The following is a 16,584-nucleotide window of genomic DNA, read 5'->3' as shown; positions in this document are numbered from 1 at the left end:
TTAGTAAAGTGACACACTTCTTGGCATTTCCCAGCAAGGCTGGGACAGAAAGCCATGGGTATCAGACCAGGTCTCTGGCCTGTTTCTAGGTGAAAAACACCATCTTAACACCTACCATTAGAGAGCCATTCTCAGATATCTTGATCGTGTGGATAACACCAGAGTTTATATCCCATCTGTCCTACCCAGGGCACCCTCTTCAGTTCTGGTTACCTGTTTAGGAGCTGGGTCCCTTCCCCAAGTGATTGATAGAGGCAATAGCCTTCTTTTCAAGAAAGTGCCTGCTCCATGTAAGACACATGAGAGGGGCTTCACCCTCCCAATCCTATCAGTCCAACCATTTCTTAATACTTAATAGCATCCATATGAAGAATTATACTCATGCAGGGATGCAGGCAGACAGAGGAGCTAGAATTCCTGGTATCAGAGTTCTCTAGGGTGATATGCGTTTGGCAGAAGGATTAAGTTGATTCTGCAGTGCCCCCAAATAATATAACAAAATATGTGGTGGGGAGGGACTGGATCTCTTACTTTTCCCTTTTCCCTACCTGGGTAGCTCTGTCATTTTGTCAGAGTGGTCCAGGGTTTAGTTCTAAGAATTAATTTTAAAAGGTTAGAACTAGAATAGACTTTAAAGACCATCCAGCTGGACCTCCTTATTTTCCAGATGTGGAAACCGTAGAGAAATAGAATATCTGCTGTAAGTCTTAGGCCGTTAACTCCTAGTCTAGCATTCCTTCCTCCTACTATGCCATACTCTGCACTTAATGCTTGTTTCCTCTCCCTCTTTCTCTCTCTCTGTTTTTTTATTACAGATGAATTAAAACCTTTCTGGTGCTATAACATCTCTGTGTATCCAATGTTACAGGACCAAGTGGGCGAGCCATATTCCATCCAGGCTTATGTCAAAGAAGGCAGTATGTATGGACAAGGTCCCATGGGGAAAAGGAAACACTGGGGCTTGCCCAACATTCAGACAAGGCTGTGAACACCTGTCGTTCATTCACAGTTGTCTTAGGGCTCGTCTGTGCTGCACCTTCAGCTTGTAGTAAGCTATGTATATTTGACACAATTGTAGTCAGGTTATAGATTCACTGAATTTCAAAGCTAGGGTAGACATTAGAGATCATCAAGTCCAAGCCCCTTATTTCACAAATGGAAAATTGAGGCTCAGAGAGGTAAAATAACTTGCCTAAACTCACAAAGAAACTTAGCGCAAATAGCGTTGTAAGCAGAAATAACAATTAGTTAAGATCAAGTTAGGGACCCTACAGAGTTTATCATAACTCGGAAATGCTAAAAAATTATTATTGTTATTTTTTAAAGATTGGCACCTGAGCTAACAACTGTTCCCAATCTTTTTTTTTTCTGCTATTTCTACCCAAATCCCCCCAGTACATAGTTGTATATTTTAGTTGTGGGACCTTCTAGTTGTGGCATGTGGGACGCTGCCTCAACGTGGCCTGATGAGCAGTGCCATGTGTTTGCACCCAGGATCTGAACCAGTGAAACCCTGGGCTGCAGGAGTGGAGCACGTGAACTTAACCACTCGGCCCCCCAAATTATTTTTAATTGTGTAGCAATACGCAAGGGTTTTACTGGGGAACTGCTCAGACTATCTTTTTCAAAGTTAATATCTTCCAGATTCAACATTAAGAACAAGATTCTATTGCTCAAAGGTAGCCCATGAAGGCATACTCTTCGACTCTTTGATAATAGCTATGAAACATATGAATGAAAGAGCTGGGTGCCGAATTACAGTGAGAAGGTCTGTAAGAGAGTACTTTTTCTCTGGTCTTTGACACTGCTTCTTTTCCTGTTCAAGATGAATGACTTCAGAAAGCAGTTTTTCCAAACAAGTTGATCCATCGATTCCTTACTCTGCTACCACCTCCCATCTCCAGCACTGATTTCGGTCTGAGTACTGGCCAGAGCCTTTGTAGAGCAGGGATCTGCTGGGGTGTGATTCAGTGTTTATTGTTTATCTCCCTGTCCTGTAAAGTTCCATCAGTAGGTCCTGTGAGCAAGGTGGAGAACATTGGCGTGAAGACAGTCACAATCACATGGAAAGAAATTCCCACGAGTCGGAGAAATGGTTTCATCAGCAACTACACCATATTTTACCAAGCCGAAGATGGAAAGGAATTCTGTAAGTGTGCTTATAGCTACACTGAAATATCCCCCAAACCCCAAGTAGATGCTATGGATAGACCTGCCACTGGAGTGGTTCCTGCAACCCCACATGGTTGGTGCCCTGCAACCCCACATAAGTCATTTAGCTTCTTTGAGCTACTCTGAAAATGGAGCCAAGAGCACTCACCTCTTGAGTTTTTTTGAGTCAAATGAGAGTGAAGTGACAGTACCTGAGAGTCCTGTAGAAACAGGTGGAGTTGCTATAATTTGCCCTGGTCAGGCTGTGAACAGATTGGCCTCCTGGGAGTTTCCCAACCGTTATTCCAGAGTGGAGCATGCCTGGATTAAAGAGTGGAGTGGGGACAGACCCGGTTTGGTGGCACTTACCTCAGTGCAGGACCCTACCATGGCTCCTACTGCCCACTGACAAGTCATATTTATTTCTTGAATCCACGCTGTCTCCTGACATCCTAAATTCCGGGATAGGCTTGGATTCCTATTCAGGCTAATTTTTTTTGTTATTGTAAAATACATATAACATAAAATTTACCACTTTAAACATCTGAAAGAGTACAAATTGGTGGCATTAAGTACATCGATAATGTTGTATAACCATCACCATTACCTATTTCTACCCCAAATAGAAACTCTGTACCCATTAATCAGTCACTTCCTGTGGCCCTCTTCCCATAGGCCCTGGCAAGCACAAAACCGCTTTTTGTCTCTATGGTTTTACCTATACTGGCTATTTCATTTAAATGGAATCATACAACATGTGGCCTTTTGTGTCTGGCTTCTTTCACTTAGCATAATGTTTTCAAAGTTTATCCATGATTAGCGTGTGTTAGTACCTCATTCCTTTTTATGGCTGAATAATATTCTAACGTGTGGATATTCCACATTTTGTTTATCCATTCATCAGTTGATGGACATTTGGGTTGTTTCACCTTTTGGCTACTATGATTAATGCTGCTATGAATATTAGTGCACAAATATCTCTTTGAGTTCCTGCTTTTAATTCTTTGGGGTATAATTGCTAGGAGTGGAATTGCTGAGTCATATGGTAATTCTAGTTTAACTTATTGAGGAACCACCAAACTGTTTTGCACAGTGGCTACACCATTTTACATTCCCACCAGCAATGTATGAGAGTTCTAATTTCTCCACATCCTTACCAACACATTATTTTTTGTTAAAAAATTTTTTTATTATGGCTATCCTAGTAGACATGAAGTGGTATCTCAGTATGGTTTTGCTTTGCATTTTATTAATAACTAATGATGTTGAGCATCTTTGCCTGTGCTTGTTAGTCATTTGTATCTCTTCTTTGGAGAAAGTCTTCAATCTCTTTGCTCATTTTTAAATTGGATTTTTTGTCTTTTGATTGTTGAGTTGTAAGAGTTTTTTAATATTCTGGATACAAGTTCCTTATCAAATATGTGATTTGTAAGTATTTTTTTCCCATTTTGTGGGCTGTCTTTTCACTCTCTTGGTAGTATCTTCTGATGTACAAAAGCTTTTTAATTTTGATGAAGTCCAGTTTAATCTATTTTCTTTTGTTGCTTGTGTATTTGGTGTCATATCTAAGGAAACATTGCCAAATTCAAGGTATGTAGGTTTACCTTATGTTGCCTTCTAAGAGTTTATAGTTTTAGCTCTTATATTTAGATTCTTGATCCATCTTGATAGGCTAATTTTAAGCAGAACATGGATAAAGGGATTGGGGTATGAGACAGCCAAGCTTGGCAGTACAGGTTCCAACACTCTTATTTCAGTGCCACTAAAGCACAGTTTTCAATCGGGCTTAGCTGTGGTGTTTGACTTCTATATTTTTCCTTTAGCCAAGACAGTCAACTCCAGCATCCTGCAGTATGGCTTGGAGTCCCTGACTAGAATGACCTCTTACACTGTTCAGGTCATGGCCAGCACCAGTGCTGGGGGAATCAATGGCACCAGGATAAACTTCAAGACATTGTCAATTAGTAAGTATTTTCTTTAAGCCCTGGATATGTCTCCTTGGCATTTCCCTTGGGCCAATAAGAGATGATGTTTGCCAAAGGAGGTGGGGGAAGCCAAATGAAAGAACAGTACCTAAGTGAGGAGAACCATCTATTCTCTGGCTTATTGACCTTCCTGGGAGGTGTACAGGTGAGGAGAGAGTAGGGAGAACAGGCAAATTGAGAGCTGCCTTTGGAAAGACTGGTCATGCTGCTCCTTCCTCTTGGGTAGCCCATGTGATCTTGAGGAGGAGGGATAAAGTTAATGCCAACTTTACTTTCAGCCTCCAACTAGCTCCCGCCTCAGGGCTGCCCCCAAGTTCACAGTCACCAGTTTCAGTGTGTACAGTGGGGCCTTGGAGGGAAAACCTTGTTTGAACAAGCACCATCAGCCTACATGAAGGGACTTAACTTCATCTTTTGTAGAGATTTTTAAGCAAAAAATGTATAATATGTTCTACTTATCAGCTTTTACATTAAAAAATGAGGAGTAAGAAAAATTTAATAAATACAACAAAAGTGTAAAATACAATGTCATTTCATATGATGTTATGGGAAATATTCAAGAGGAAAAGAAGATGGAATGAGGAAGGAGATGAAGAAGAAAGAAGGAACGAGAATGAGAGAAACAGAGAAATATGTTAATTTTTCCAAGTCCTTGAGTGGCAAAGATTTGATTTTAAGGATATACCAAAACTGTTTCAAGAAATGAACAACGTTTTGTAAGAACAGTAAAGAAACATTGCCAAATTTTACAGTAAAAGTAAAAATAGTCTTGTTTAAGGATTCTTGAGGGGTTGGCCCAGTGGTGCAGTGGTTAAGTTTGCACGTTCCACTTCGGAAGCCCGGGGTTCACCAGTTTGGATCCTGGGTGCGGGCATGGCACCGCTTGGCAAGCCATGCTGTGGTAGGCGTCCCACATATAAAGTAGAGGAAGATGGGCACGAATGTTAGCTCAGGGCCAGCCTTCTTCAAATAAATAAATAAATAAATAAATAAATAAATAAATAAATAAGGATTCTTGAAAGCCTCTTGTTCATCACATTTTCAAAAGAATAAAAATAGCTTTATGGTTCTGGAAAATATGAGTATAGCATGTGTTTTTTACATAGAAAACGTTCTATTTTTATGGGCGAACATTACCTTTTGGAGTTATTTTTTATAGTGTTCCTTAAAATATTTTAAAATCACGTTGTATTTTCACAACAGTGGACACAAATTGCATTATCTGATGGAATTTTCTCCAGGGGTCACATTTGAAGGCAAATCTTGTCTTGGAGCCTACAGGTTTCTTACCCTTAGTCTACAGATCATAGATCTCCTTGCTTCTATCTTTGATCCTCTACAATCTGTTTTCCACACAGCAGCCAGTTTAAAACCCTAGAATCCCTGCTTAAAACCCACCAGCGGCTTCTGTTGTATTTTAGATAAAATCCAAACTCCTTCCCATAGCTTTCAGGATCCTTCATCATCTGTCCTTTACTGATCTCTTACATCATCTCTTATCACTTTCTGCCTCCATTTATGTTCCTTAACTTGTTCCTGCTTCAAGACTTGCATCTGCTGTTGCTTCTACATAGAATGCTTTCCCCATATTTTTGCGGGGCTAGTTCCTTCTTATTATTAACATTAGCTGGAATTTCACTTGTCAAAGAAGTTTTCCTTTGCCACCATATCTAAAGTTGCTAACTTTCCTCTCTATCACCCTGTTTTATCTGAAATAATCTTATTTATTGGCTGAATCCTTCTACCAGAATGTAAGCTCCATGAGAATAAGGATCCTGTACTTCTTGCTTATTGCTGTTTGTTCTATTATCCAGAATAGTATTTGGCAAATTCTAAATGCTCAATAAATATTTACTAAATGAATGAAGTTGCAGGATAAACTTGGTGAACACAATGTCTGTCAGTATTATTCAGGGAGAAAAGAACTGGATGGGCAGCCACATAAAAAAATTTTTTTTTATATCGAATGAATTTGAATTGAATTGAAAGAAAACTAATAAGGAATGTGTTGCTGAACTACTAGAAGAAAAAGATAATCTTTGATTTTTGTCAAGAAAGTGAGGAGTTCAACCTGCTACTGACTCTCATTCTCCTTTTCCCAAAGGTGTCTTCGAGATTTTCCTTATAACTTCTCTGGTTGGAGGAAGCCTTCTTATTCTCATCATCCCAACGGTGGCGTATGGTCTCAAAAAACCCAAGTGAGTTTGTTGGCAACAGCGTGTGCCCTCAAAATCAGGGATGGAAAAGGGTAGAAGGCATCAGGGGTGGAAGAGGGGGTGTTCATTCATTTATTAATTCGGTATGTATTTAAGTTCATTGTATGCTGTACCTTGTGGCTCATCAGAATTCTGACCAAACGATAAGACTTTCACCCCACCCCCTCAGCCGCATGTATGAGGGTTAAGCCTTTTTGAGGTCAGGTGAGGGCCAGCTGCCCCACAGGCTTTATCAGCTATGTTTCGTATCCGAGTCTAGAGTTGGGGAGAAGATCCTTTTTCTCACTGTTTAGAGGGGGCCCATCCCAGCAGCAAAGGCCTCAAGGCCACTAGCTTCTCTCCCAGGGAGCAGGGAGCTGCATACCCATAGCATTAGAGCCTGACCAGTTGTATGCCTAGCATAGACTTGTTCTTGCTTGTGGTGCAGTTGGAGAACTGGCTGCAGGGTCATTTGTCCTGCCTGCCCTGGCCACTGTGGGGAAAGAAGCTTGTCTTTAGGGTCTTGTGCTTCTCTCCCCAGAGAGTCTCATACTACCTTGATGGTCAAGGACTTCCTCACAGGTAGACCTTTCTCTCCAGAATTGCACACTTGTGGGCCTTCTTTGCCAAGCAGCTGTGCTTAGTTATGGTTAAGCTAATGTCAACCTCAGTTCCCAGCTGGAAGTTGTAACTAAGTCACCAGCACAAATTCTTGTACATTTTGCTTGTCTAATAAGCTCCCAGGTGATGCTGATGCTGCTGGTTGAGACCACACTTTGGGAATCACTGCACTAAAGTGTGGGTATCTTATAAGGCTTAGAGTGTTACCCTTCCTGTGGAATAAATCTCAAAGAAATGGCTCTGTGATGCTGTGGTTCCTGGCATCGGGACCAGGGGTGTAGATGCAGGGGCGGGAGAGCAGGAAGGGTAAGAATAGCTCTGCATGTGGAGAGGTCTTTTCCCATCACTTCCCTAAATGACTTGCAGTTTCACCCTCTGAATTACTTTGCTTTCCCAGTTTTAGTCAGGAGGCTAGGCCCTTATTTAATAGGGAGCCACACAATTATCTTTAGCAAAGCCCTACCCTTTTGGCTTGGCCATATACTGCAAGTAAAATGCTTCTTGGACTCACTTTCTGATTTAAAATCTTATCTCTTGTTAGCAAATTGAAGCACCTGTGTTGGCCTGATGTCCCCAACCCCGCTAAAAGCAGTATAGCCATGTGGCGTGGGGATAATTTTGAGGTAAACACCCCTGTTTTTGTTAAAGAAATCTTTGAGCAGGCTGGTTGTGGGAGGTGGACAAGGGCGATGGAGGTGGGGAAGAGGCTTGGGCTGAGCTTTGTACAGGGTTCACACAGATAGAACTGGAGGTTAAAAAGTCCTGGGAGTGGCTGGCAGGGCAGATGGAATCAGCCTTCCTGGAATGACTCTGATTTCATTCTTTGAACAAGAGGGAAAGGCTTCACCAGCTCACAAGGACCCAGTGTGCACCAGGCTGGAACTGGTCGTTTAAAGGAAGCCACAGAAGAAAGACACTGGCTCTGCCTGTAAGGACCTGACTGTCTAAGTAGAGAGCGTGAGAGAGCCTGGCTCTAAGATTTGAGACCATTTAAAAAGCAGCCAAGAGCAAGTTAATCTAGAGACCACCTGGAGACCCTGAGCGGCTGCAGAGTGCATAGCTGTCCAAAGGCTGGGCAGGCTACCTTGAATTGTTTTTCTCAGATTGGGGAAGTTAAAGTCAAACTTTAACTGACAATGGGGTTTTCTAGTGAATTGTCCATAAGTAGAAACTCTCGTTTTTCTTAAGTTTTTAAATTGAAAACTATTCTGAAAATTTTAAGGTTTAATTTCTTACTGAAGTCGAAATAAGCCCCATCAGATATAACCTTTAAATCTTTGCTATTGAAAGCATATACCAGTATTTCTTGATGCAGAAATTTTTAATATTAGCCCTTGTTTCAACTCAGAAGTCTCCTTTTAACATGGACATTTTATTTTTGTTTATTTAATTGTTATGATTTTTGTTATTTCTGTTTGTATTTTCTTATCTCTTTTATCAGTTTTGTATTGCTCTATTTACTTTCCTACTTATTAAAAGTTATTAAGAGAGTAAATGAGTTCAAAGGCAGTATTGTCTGATATCTAAAATGCTTTTTGAATAATCTGTAGGTTTGGCCTCTATAGCAAGCACTTATTAATCACTCACTGTATGCCAGGCACTGGGCTAGGCTCTGGTGTTACAAAGATGACAAGGATGACACTGCCTCTGCCATGGGGCCACCTTTGATTTTCTGGAGATATTGGGCAAGTCAGTTGTCTTTATGATTACAGTTTTTCCATCTGTAAGAGTTCTAATTTTGATGCTCCCATCTCAACTGGGGTTTTGTGAGCGTATGATTTTATGGAAAATAGCTTTGAGCTCTCTGGAAGAAATTGATTGAATACAGTGTGTTCCTTTTCAGGAAATGGGCTACCCTTACCAAGCTCCTATGGAAGGGTAGGTGGAGGTGATTAGCCACACTGTGGTCTCCAGAGAGAATGCAGGGAGCTGGTTAAGAGGTGGGGTGTTGCGTGTCCAAAGCCTTTTGAGCTTTTGGCTAATCATATGTAGTCCCCAAATGACCATTTGGAGTGTCCCTTTCTCTTTTCCAGGACAAGCTAAATGTGAAGGAGTTTGATGACTCTGTGAACATGGAAGAAGAGAGGATTCTAAAACCATGTTCTGTCCCCAGTGACCTTATTGACAAGTTAGTGGTGGACTTTGAGAATTTTCTGGAAGAGTTTTCCACAGAGGAACCTGGGAAGGGTCAGGAAAATATTTTGGGAGGGGAAAAGAATGAGTATGTGACCTCTCCCTATAGGCCTTACTGCCCCACTGGGAAGCAATTCAAGGAGCTCCCCCTTTCAACTGAGATTCCATCCAGAAAATCCCAATGCCTGAGTTCTGGAGTGCCAGAGGGGACTTCCTCGGAAGACAAAGAGCAGCTTCTCTCTTCTGCTTCAAGTTTAGGGCTAGACCATCTCTGTGAGGAAGGAGCACCAAATCCATATTTGAAAAATTCAGTAACAACCAGAGAATTTCTTGTGCCTGAAAAACTTCCAGACCAAACCAAGAGAGAAGTCTAGATGCCACCATGGCTTGAATATTTCTGCATCTCAGCGTGGGTGACTCTGGCAGAGAAGATGTCAAGACTTGGCCAGAAGAGCTTCCTTGGCCACCTCCCCATCCTGCTTGTGTTAGAGAAAGTCTTGCATGCCCCTGGGTTGAAGTTGGTTGGCACAGATGGTTAACTTGCCTGAGAAGCAGCAGCGATGGTGATAAGACTGAGCGCTTTGCAGAGGCAAAGCAATTTGTTTTCTTTTCTTCAGATAATAAGCTCTCACCGAGGCCTCTGACAGCTTGACTTGGAGGGACAGTGGATCCCTGAGTTGGATATACCTGGCCTTCGCTAGGAATTGGGTTACCATCACCGCCTTTGCTGGGGCGACACCTCGGAATTCCCTGATGCCAGTTGTTTAGTTGGCACTTGGGCACTCTGGTGGGAGGGGAAAGTCTCTCTCCCTTCACTTTGGCCTCCCCTGGGTTCTGGGCTCTCTCTCTGGGATAGCCCTGAAACCTTACTTTTGAGATTATGTTTCTCCCTCAACATACAGGTGGAAAGTGGAGTGGGCTCCCTGATGGTGTGCCTGAGGCTCTCATTACCCTCATTAAATCTCAAGTGTCTGCAGCAGCACCCCCTCCCAGGACTCTTCACCCCTAGTCCACTCCATGCTGGCTGCTGGTGAATCAAGGAGTGAGGGGCATGCTTAGCAGGGCACTGGCGGATGGACTCCAGACTGAGTTGGCAGGTCCGCCTTACTCTCCAGTCTGCCATTGCCCAGCCCTGGAAGCAGTTCCTGGAGGCCTTGCTGCCCCTCTATCTTACATCCAAGCCTGGGAGTAGACAGACACCAAACACTGCAGTGGCTTTTGTACAGGGACTCCCGTCCCTCACTGGCTCAGAGCACAGGAATGCTTATTGAACGTACCCTTTGAAGGCCTCTTCCCTGAAGCAGCTGAGCAGGGCCTGGGAGCATGCAATGGTTAGCACCTTCGCTGCTCCTATACCAGGATGCTTCCTTCTTTGCCCCAGCTAAGCACAGAGCTTGTGACAATTCGTGGAGCCTTTAGCCCACATGCTGGTGGCAGGATTCAGCTGCTGAGACCTGAGAACTTATGGCTGGCACTGGGCTCGCGCCCTGACATCAGATGACTTCCTGACGTGTGGCTGTGACTCATCTGGCTGTTGGGGGAGGTCGCTGAGAGCCTGTTGAGATCCGGGGAGGCCAGGCAGTGAGTGAGCGGTGAGTGCAGTGAACCTGGCATTTGTCAGCATGAAGGCTGGCGGTATTTTTTCTAGGAGAGTTTGAGGAGTCAGTACCTGTGTAGCAGCCATGAACTTCACAAGCCGCCAGCTTTACTTTCCTATAACTAAAATTTTGAAGTAACTGCAGCCCAATCTGGTGATTTCTGAGAACTCAGTCACATTCGGGATTTTGACCCCCTGTCCTCCCTGGGACTGATGGTGAGCAACGGAGGATGTTCAGTGGAAAAGCAGGGTTTTGTCTCTCATTTGATTTCTGCCCAACACTAGTCTTGGGACTTTCCTGTAGCCCCACCTGTCGCTGTTGGGTCACCTGCCACTTTCCTCAGCCAATTGCTGCATCCTTACTGTGGGCGCAGGCAGGTGGGGCTTCTCTCCCCAAACTCTCTCCTCATTAAATTTCAAGTGTCTGCAGCAATCCCACCCCTCAATTCTTTGTTCCTAGTTTACAGAACAGTAGAAAGGGACCAAACAAAAGGGATGCACCAGATTCCCACGCCATGGTGGGACTCTCCCTGCCTCGTTACCTCCCCTCTGCCCACACATTGTTGTGACTTGGGCACTTCTATGAGCTCCTCGCCCCCAGCCTTCCAGATGGGGCCCTTTCGAACTCTGCCTTTGGATTTGTGAACTCATAGGGAGGTCCTAGCCTTGTCCTCCACAACTATTCTCTCTTTCTTGTGACGCTCTACCCACTTCAGCTGAGGGATCTTCTCAAATTCTGTATGAGGTGGGTGGGGGAGGAGAGTGCCTGGAATGAGTCCCCCCAAGCTTGTCTGTTTCACATGTGGATTAGGCTTTTGATCCTAAAATCCAAAAATTTGATGGCTGGGGAGAGAGAAGGGCTCCCTAATGGCTCCCATGGGTGGGTTTCAGAGATGAAGATGTTGCTCCCCCTCCCTTAATCATTCATTAACGACTGAAGCGTCTTCTGAGGGACAGTTTGCAAATGTCACAGTCAGGGTCCTTCCTCTGTTTCATTTCTTCTTCTCTTTTCTTACTTTCCTTCTTGCCTCTTATCTTTTGCTTCTTTTTCCACCACTCCCAGCAGCTTCTCATCTTCTTCACTCCACCCTTTTTTTTTCTTTTTTTCCTGTTTCTTTTCATTTTATTACCCCTTCCCATCAGTCTCCTTCTACCTATATTTACTGTTGCTACGTCTGAGGGCTAAGAAAATTGGCACTCTCTGTTTTGTTCTAGATGTAGTTTATGAGAGTCAGCATTTCCTGCCAGTAAGAGGAGCAGTTTTCCCACGAACCCCAGACACTTATTCAGTGGGCCACACACTGCTCTCCAGGGCAGATTCAGGGAACACAGGCCTGAAAGCTCAGAAGCCACTGGTGACCTTCCCCTCCTGGGATGGAGTCATGAACTATCCTGACCCCCAGCATCCTGGGCTGCCTCTGTGTCCAGAGAAAGCCATCTGCGTTTTCTCTGTTACTGTCAAAGAGATGTTGAGAGGACACAAACAGGAAAGCTTGCATTTTAGCAACGTCGTTAAAAACTGATAACATTCCTGTTAAGAGTTTTCCGGGGCTCTGGGAACCATGCCCTATTAATGGCCTTTCTTTTACAATAATAGCAGAAAATTTTGAAAGAACAGCAGAGAAGCCAATCTGTGGTTAAAAAAATAAAAATGATGATACCTTTGTTCTGGTTTCTCAGGAGGCAGCAGTGTAAAAACACGGTGCGGGGTTTTGAAAGAGGTGGGAGATGAGGAGAGCTGAGGCGGGAGAGGTGGCCAGCATGGATGCCAGTGGTCCCCACTGCTGCCCCTCCATCGTGTGGGGGAAGCCTGTGCTGGTCTGCCAGGCCACCCAAGGGGATTCTGTCCTCTTTCCAGCACGCCCCTCATTGCTGCTGCTGCTGTGGCCACATTCCATCCCAGGGGTCTGCAAACCGGCCCTCAGGCCATATCTAGGCCCTGTTTCTGTAGGGCCTGTAAACTAAAAACCGATGTTGACATTTTTAAAGGCTGGAAAATAAAATCAAAGGAAAAGAGTGTTTAATGACGTGAAAATTCTGTGGAATTCAAATTTCAGTGTCCATAAATGAAGCTTAATTGGAACACAAGCAGGCCCCTCATTTACACGTCATCTATGGCTGCTTTCTCCCAAGGCACAACTGGGTAGTTGTAACAGAGTTTCTCCCACAAGCTTACAGTGTTCTCCATCTGGCCCTGTACAGAACAAGGCTCAGACTGCACCGTGTTGGCCCACAAAGTGTATTCACTTTGAATTAGCTTCTAATTAAAAAAGAAATCAGGGTCTGTCATTCTGGATTTTTAAGCAAGTAGGGGCTGCCCCCTTTAGAAGGGTGCATACTCTCTGGCTCCCCCCAACCCTCAGAACTTCCTGTCCCCTGCCCACAGCTAAGGTGGAGAGTGGGTGGCTGTTTATCACTTACTCCAGTGCACCCAGGTCATTTTAGCCCCCATCCCCCAACCCTCAGACATTTGGCAAGGCCTGGAGACATTTTGGGAGGGTGCTGCTGTCACCTAGTGGGGAGAAGCCAGCAAAACTGTTAGTCATCTATAATGAACAGAAAAGCCCCACAGCAAAGAATTATCTGGCCCAAAATGTTGGTAGTGCCGAGGCTGAGAAATCCTGGCTGAGCCAAGGTCTGCTCTGGGCCCACAGCACTCACCATGGGTATGACTCAGCATCCGTGGATAGCTCTAGGTGTCCCTTTTTGTTTTGTAAATTTAAAGTTTGTTTTGGACTCAACTTTACAACAGCAACATCAACAACAGAAATCTCTAAATACCATTTATTTATACCATTCTTCATTCACTCCTGATGTGATCTGTGTACCCATATACATTTTCATCTATTGCAAGTTACATATTGATTCTATTGTGTTCTCCCCTTACTTTCATTTATTATTTCACATATAAAATTCCCTGCATGGACTCAGTTGACAGTGGTAGCATTATGATGGCCCCTCAGACATTCATGGTGTGCCTGCATACTGTGGTTTGCTAAGACACCCTTTGGTTGATAGGATTGTCTTACATGTCCTTCTCGTATGGAGAGCAACTTTAGTAAATGTCTTTGTACAGAATTTTCTTTTCCTACCTTTGTCCTAACTCCTTGGGGCTGTTTCCAAAGGTGGAATTGCTGGGCCAGAGTTTTTTGGTTATTATCACGTATTGCATGACTGTGCTCCCAAAGAGGTTACAATATCTGGTGATTTGCAGTGTCATCAGAGATGTTTGAGGTGTCCTTTGTCCTGTTCCACTTATAATCAGCTGTTTATTGCTGTAAGCTGGATTTTATCAATTTATTGGGAATAGTTAATAAAACTTCATAGTTATTTGTGTTGCTTAAATCATTGTGAAGCTAAACTTTTCCCATCTATATTTTACTGTCTGCATGTCCTCTTGTTGACATTATAGAATCTTCTACCTCTAAGCTCCAGGGGGCATTGAGAGACCAGCTAAGCTGCTATAAATTAGAGGTACTCAGCAAGACTATAGACAAATTTGTAGACTTTGTCATTTAGTTGACTGTTTAAAATATGTGGTTTTTGTAGTGCATTTTAAAAGAGAAATTTCACACTGAAATATTTTGTTAATTGTTTTATGTAAACATTAATTAGCAACAAGGCCTATTTGTAATCAAAGTGTGTGGTGTTATCTGTGTCTTGCACTGTCATTAGCAGTCCTTGTTCCCTCTGCCGCTTTTACTGGACACAGGGGTCAGTGGGCAGAGATTGCTCAGAAGCACAAACAGCCCCTGTATATATTTGCAAACCTGTGAGGCCACCCTTGCCCTCAGCACTGAGCTCCATGCAGGCCATCCTGTCTGAGATGCTTGCCCGGTGCTGGTGAGAAGCGTGAGGGCGAGGGAGAGGAGAGCAGCATAACTCCACAAAAGCACAGAGCCAGCAGTCAGCAAGCCTCAGATGGTTGTTTAAGGGAATCTAGACGCCTGTACTGCTGATTTCATTTTTAGGAAAGGAATTCTCTGTCCTGCTCTACTTCACTATATGTTTGGGCTAAAATGCAGGAAGGTATACTGAGGCCTAGACTCTGACGTAGAAGTCAGAGAGTGCAAACCAGAATGGACATGCAGAATATTCTGAATGATGATCACGGTGAGGAAGAGAACCGTCTCTTGGTAGGCTGTGCATGCTGTCTTTTCCATATATTGTTCATATATCGATGCATACGTAATGCATGTGCATGAAAGTTCTGGACTCTTAAGTAGAGCATGACAACATAGTTACTGTAATGGGAATAGTCTTTAAAATGCCTTATTATAAATGCATTTGTATTTTGATCTTTCAAATAATAAAGCTGTATTACCATTTTTATGTAATGCTATGCTTCTGTTTTAAAGTTTTCCCCGCTCAGAGGTTTAAAATAAGACTTCATAATGTAAATATCCAACTTCGTTAGGGATCAGAGGAGTCTTGTGGCCACGGAAAACACAGAAGAGCTGCAGGTGACCAGGAGTCAGACGTAGGGAATTACTCCTGCCCGCACACCTCCCGCCGAGGATTCAGCCGGGCCTCACATCCGAGCTCACCATCTTTCTACTTTGTTCCTCATGGCAGCATTTTTAAATTCCTTCCAGCTCCTCAAGTTCCCCCCCGGCCCTCCTCCCCTTTCTCAGCAGACGTGGTCCCCACTTCACGGAGGTTGCGCCACCAGCTGGTCTTTCTCTCCTCTTCAGGCCAGTCTTCTGGGAAGGTCTCAGCAGTGGAGATGGCCCTGCTCCTTTCCTTGGCCTCTCCTGTTCTTTCACCTTCTCCCTCTCGAGCAATTCCGTCCCCTTAGGTCACTTCCATCTTAAAAGAAAAGAGAAAATGGGCGCTCCTCCATCTCGTCTCCCTCTGGCCGCCTGCAGACTCTCTGCAGCCACCTGTGGTGTAGGGCCCCATCCCATGTAGCAGCTTCCCCAGGCCGCTGAACTTCTTTTCCTTTTCCTTTTTTTTTTCTGGTAGTGAGAGAATTGCACTGTTTGAACTTTCTAGAGATAAAGAAAGCAAGCACTTCAGAACAGACAATTTTGGGACAGGGGCAAGGATACCAGAACAGCCTCTAAGTACCCAAATACGAGGTACTTATCCACCCACTGTTCTTGGAGAAGCCCCGGAGCAGGGCAGTATTTCACGCATAGTTACCTCAGGCTGTGTTCTCTTCCTGACTAAGGTCACTGACAGCTAATGTTTACTGGCACTTACTCTGTGCCAACTGCTGTGCCAAGGGCTTTCCGTGCATTATCCAGTAATCCTCACAACAATGCTGTAAGGTAGTATTACTCAGTTTACAGAAACATGGGTACCATTACACAGAGTTAGTACCATTATCCAGTTTACGGATGAGGAAGCTGAGCTCAGAGAGGCTAAGTGACCTGGTCAAGGTTCTGCAACCAGGAGGTGGTGGGCTGGAACCCAGGTGCCTGACTCCCCTGTGTTATTCTGCTTCTGGTTAATGATAAAGATGGCTACTGAGGTCAGAGAGAGTTAAAGGGGAGTGAAGATTCCAGGGTGTGGAGGGCCATTGAGAATCTCTTCTTGGTTGGGCTTCTGGACCCCTCCTCTCTCTCACGAGTGCCTGTCAGGACCCCTGAGAAGAGTTTTAGAGCAGGAGTCGGGGTAGGGGTAGGGACGATGTTCTTGTTCTCAGCACAGGGAATGACAAGAAGAGAGAAGACCCAATGCAGCCTGAGCTTAAGGATGGGTTTTGGATGGCTGCAGAATCAAGGAGAGGTCCCAAGACAAGTGATAGAATCTTGAGCACCCTGGGGACTTGGGCAGGGCAAAGGGAGGTATCGTGGAAGAAGGGACTTCCCATGATGGTTGGAACAGGGCCCTGCCTATGACTTTCCTCTTCCCACTAATTCTCTTTTCCCATTATTCCCCTCTCCTTAGTCCTCCC

General features: G+C 44.1%; 1 protein-coding gene across 4 annotated transcripts in view; it reads left to right on the top strand.

The window, feature by feature from the left end:
• The window catches only part of IL31RA (interleukin 31 receptor A), an 81,259-nt gene extending 66,245 nt beyond the window's left edge, over positions 1-15,014 (top strand). For all 4 annotated transcript variants that reach the window (XM_046672324.1, XM_046672326.1, XM_046672323.1 and 1 more), the window contains exons 10-15: positions 816-917; positions 2,003-2,149; positions 3,975-4,115; positions 6,241-6,334; positions 7,494-7,575; positions 8,986-15,014. In XM_046672324.1, coding sequence (XP_046528280.1) covers positions 816-917; positions 2,003-2,149; positions 3,975-4,115; positions 6,241-6,334; positions 7,494-7,575; positions 8,986-9,459 — 1,040 coding nt within the window. In that variant the 3' untranslated portion in view covers positions 9,460-15,014. The remainder of the gene's footprint in view (positions 1-815; positions 918-2,002; positions 2,150-3,974; positions 4,116-6,240; positions 6,335-7,493; positions 7,576-8,985) is intronic.
• Positions 15,015-16,584: the final 1,570 nt, after the last annotated feature.

This window comes from Equus quagga, chromosome 9, assembly GCF_021613505.1.
Source record: "Equus quagga isolate Etosha38 chromosome 9, UCLA_HA_Equagga_1.0, whole genome shotgun sequence".
NCBI lineage: Eukaryota > Metazoa > Chordata > Mammalia > Perissodactyla > Equidae > Equus > Equus quagga.
The sequence above is the reverse complement of the archived record's forward strand: the minus strand, read 5'-3'. Positions and strand labels throughout refer to the sequence as shown.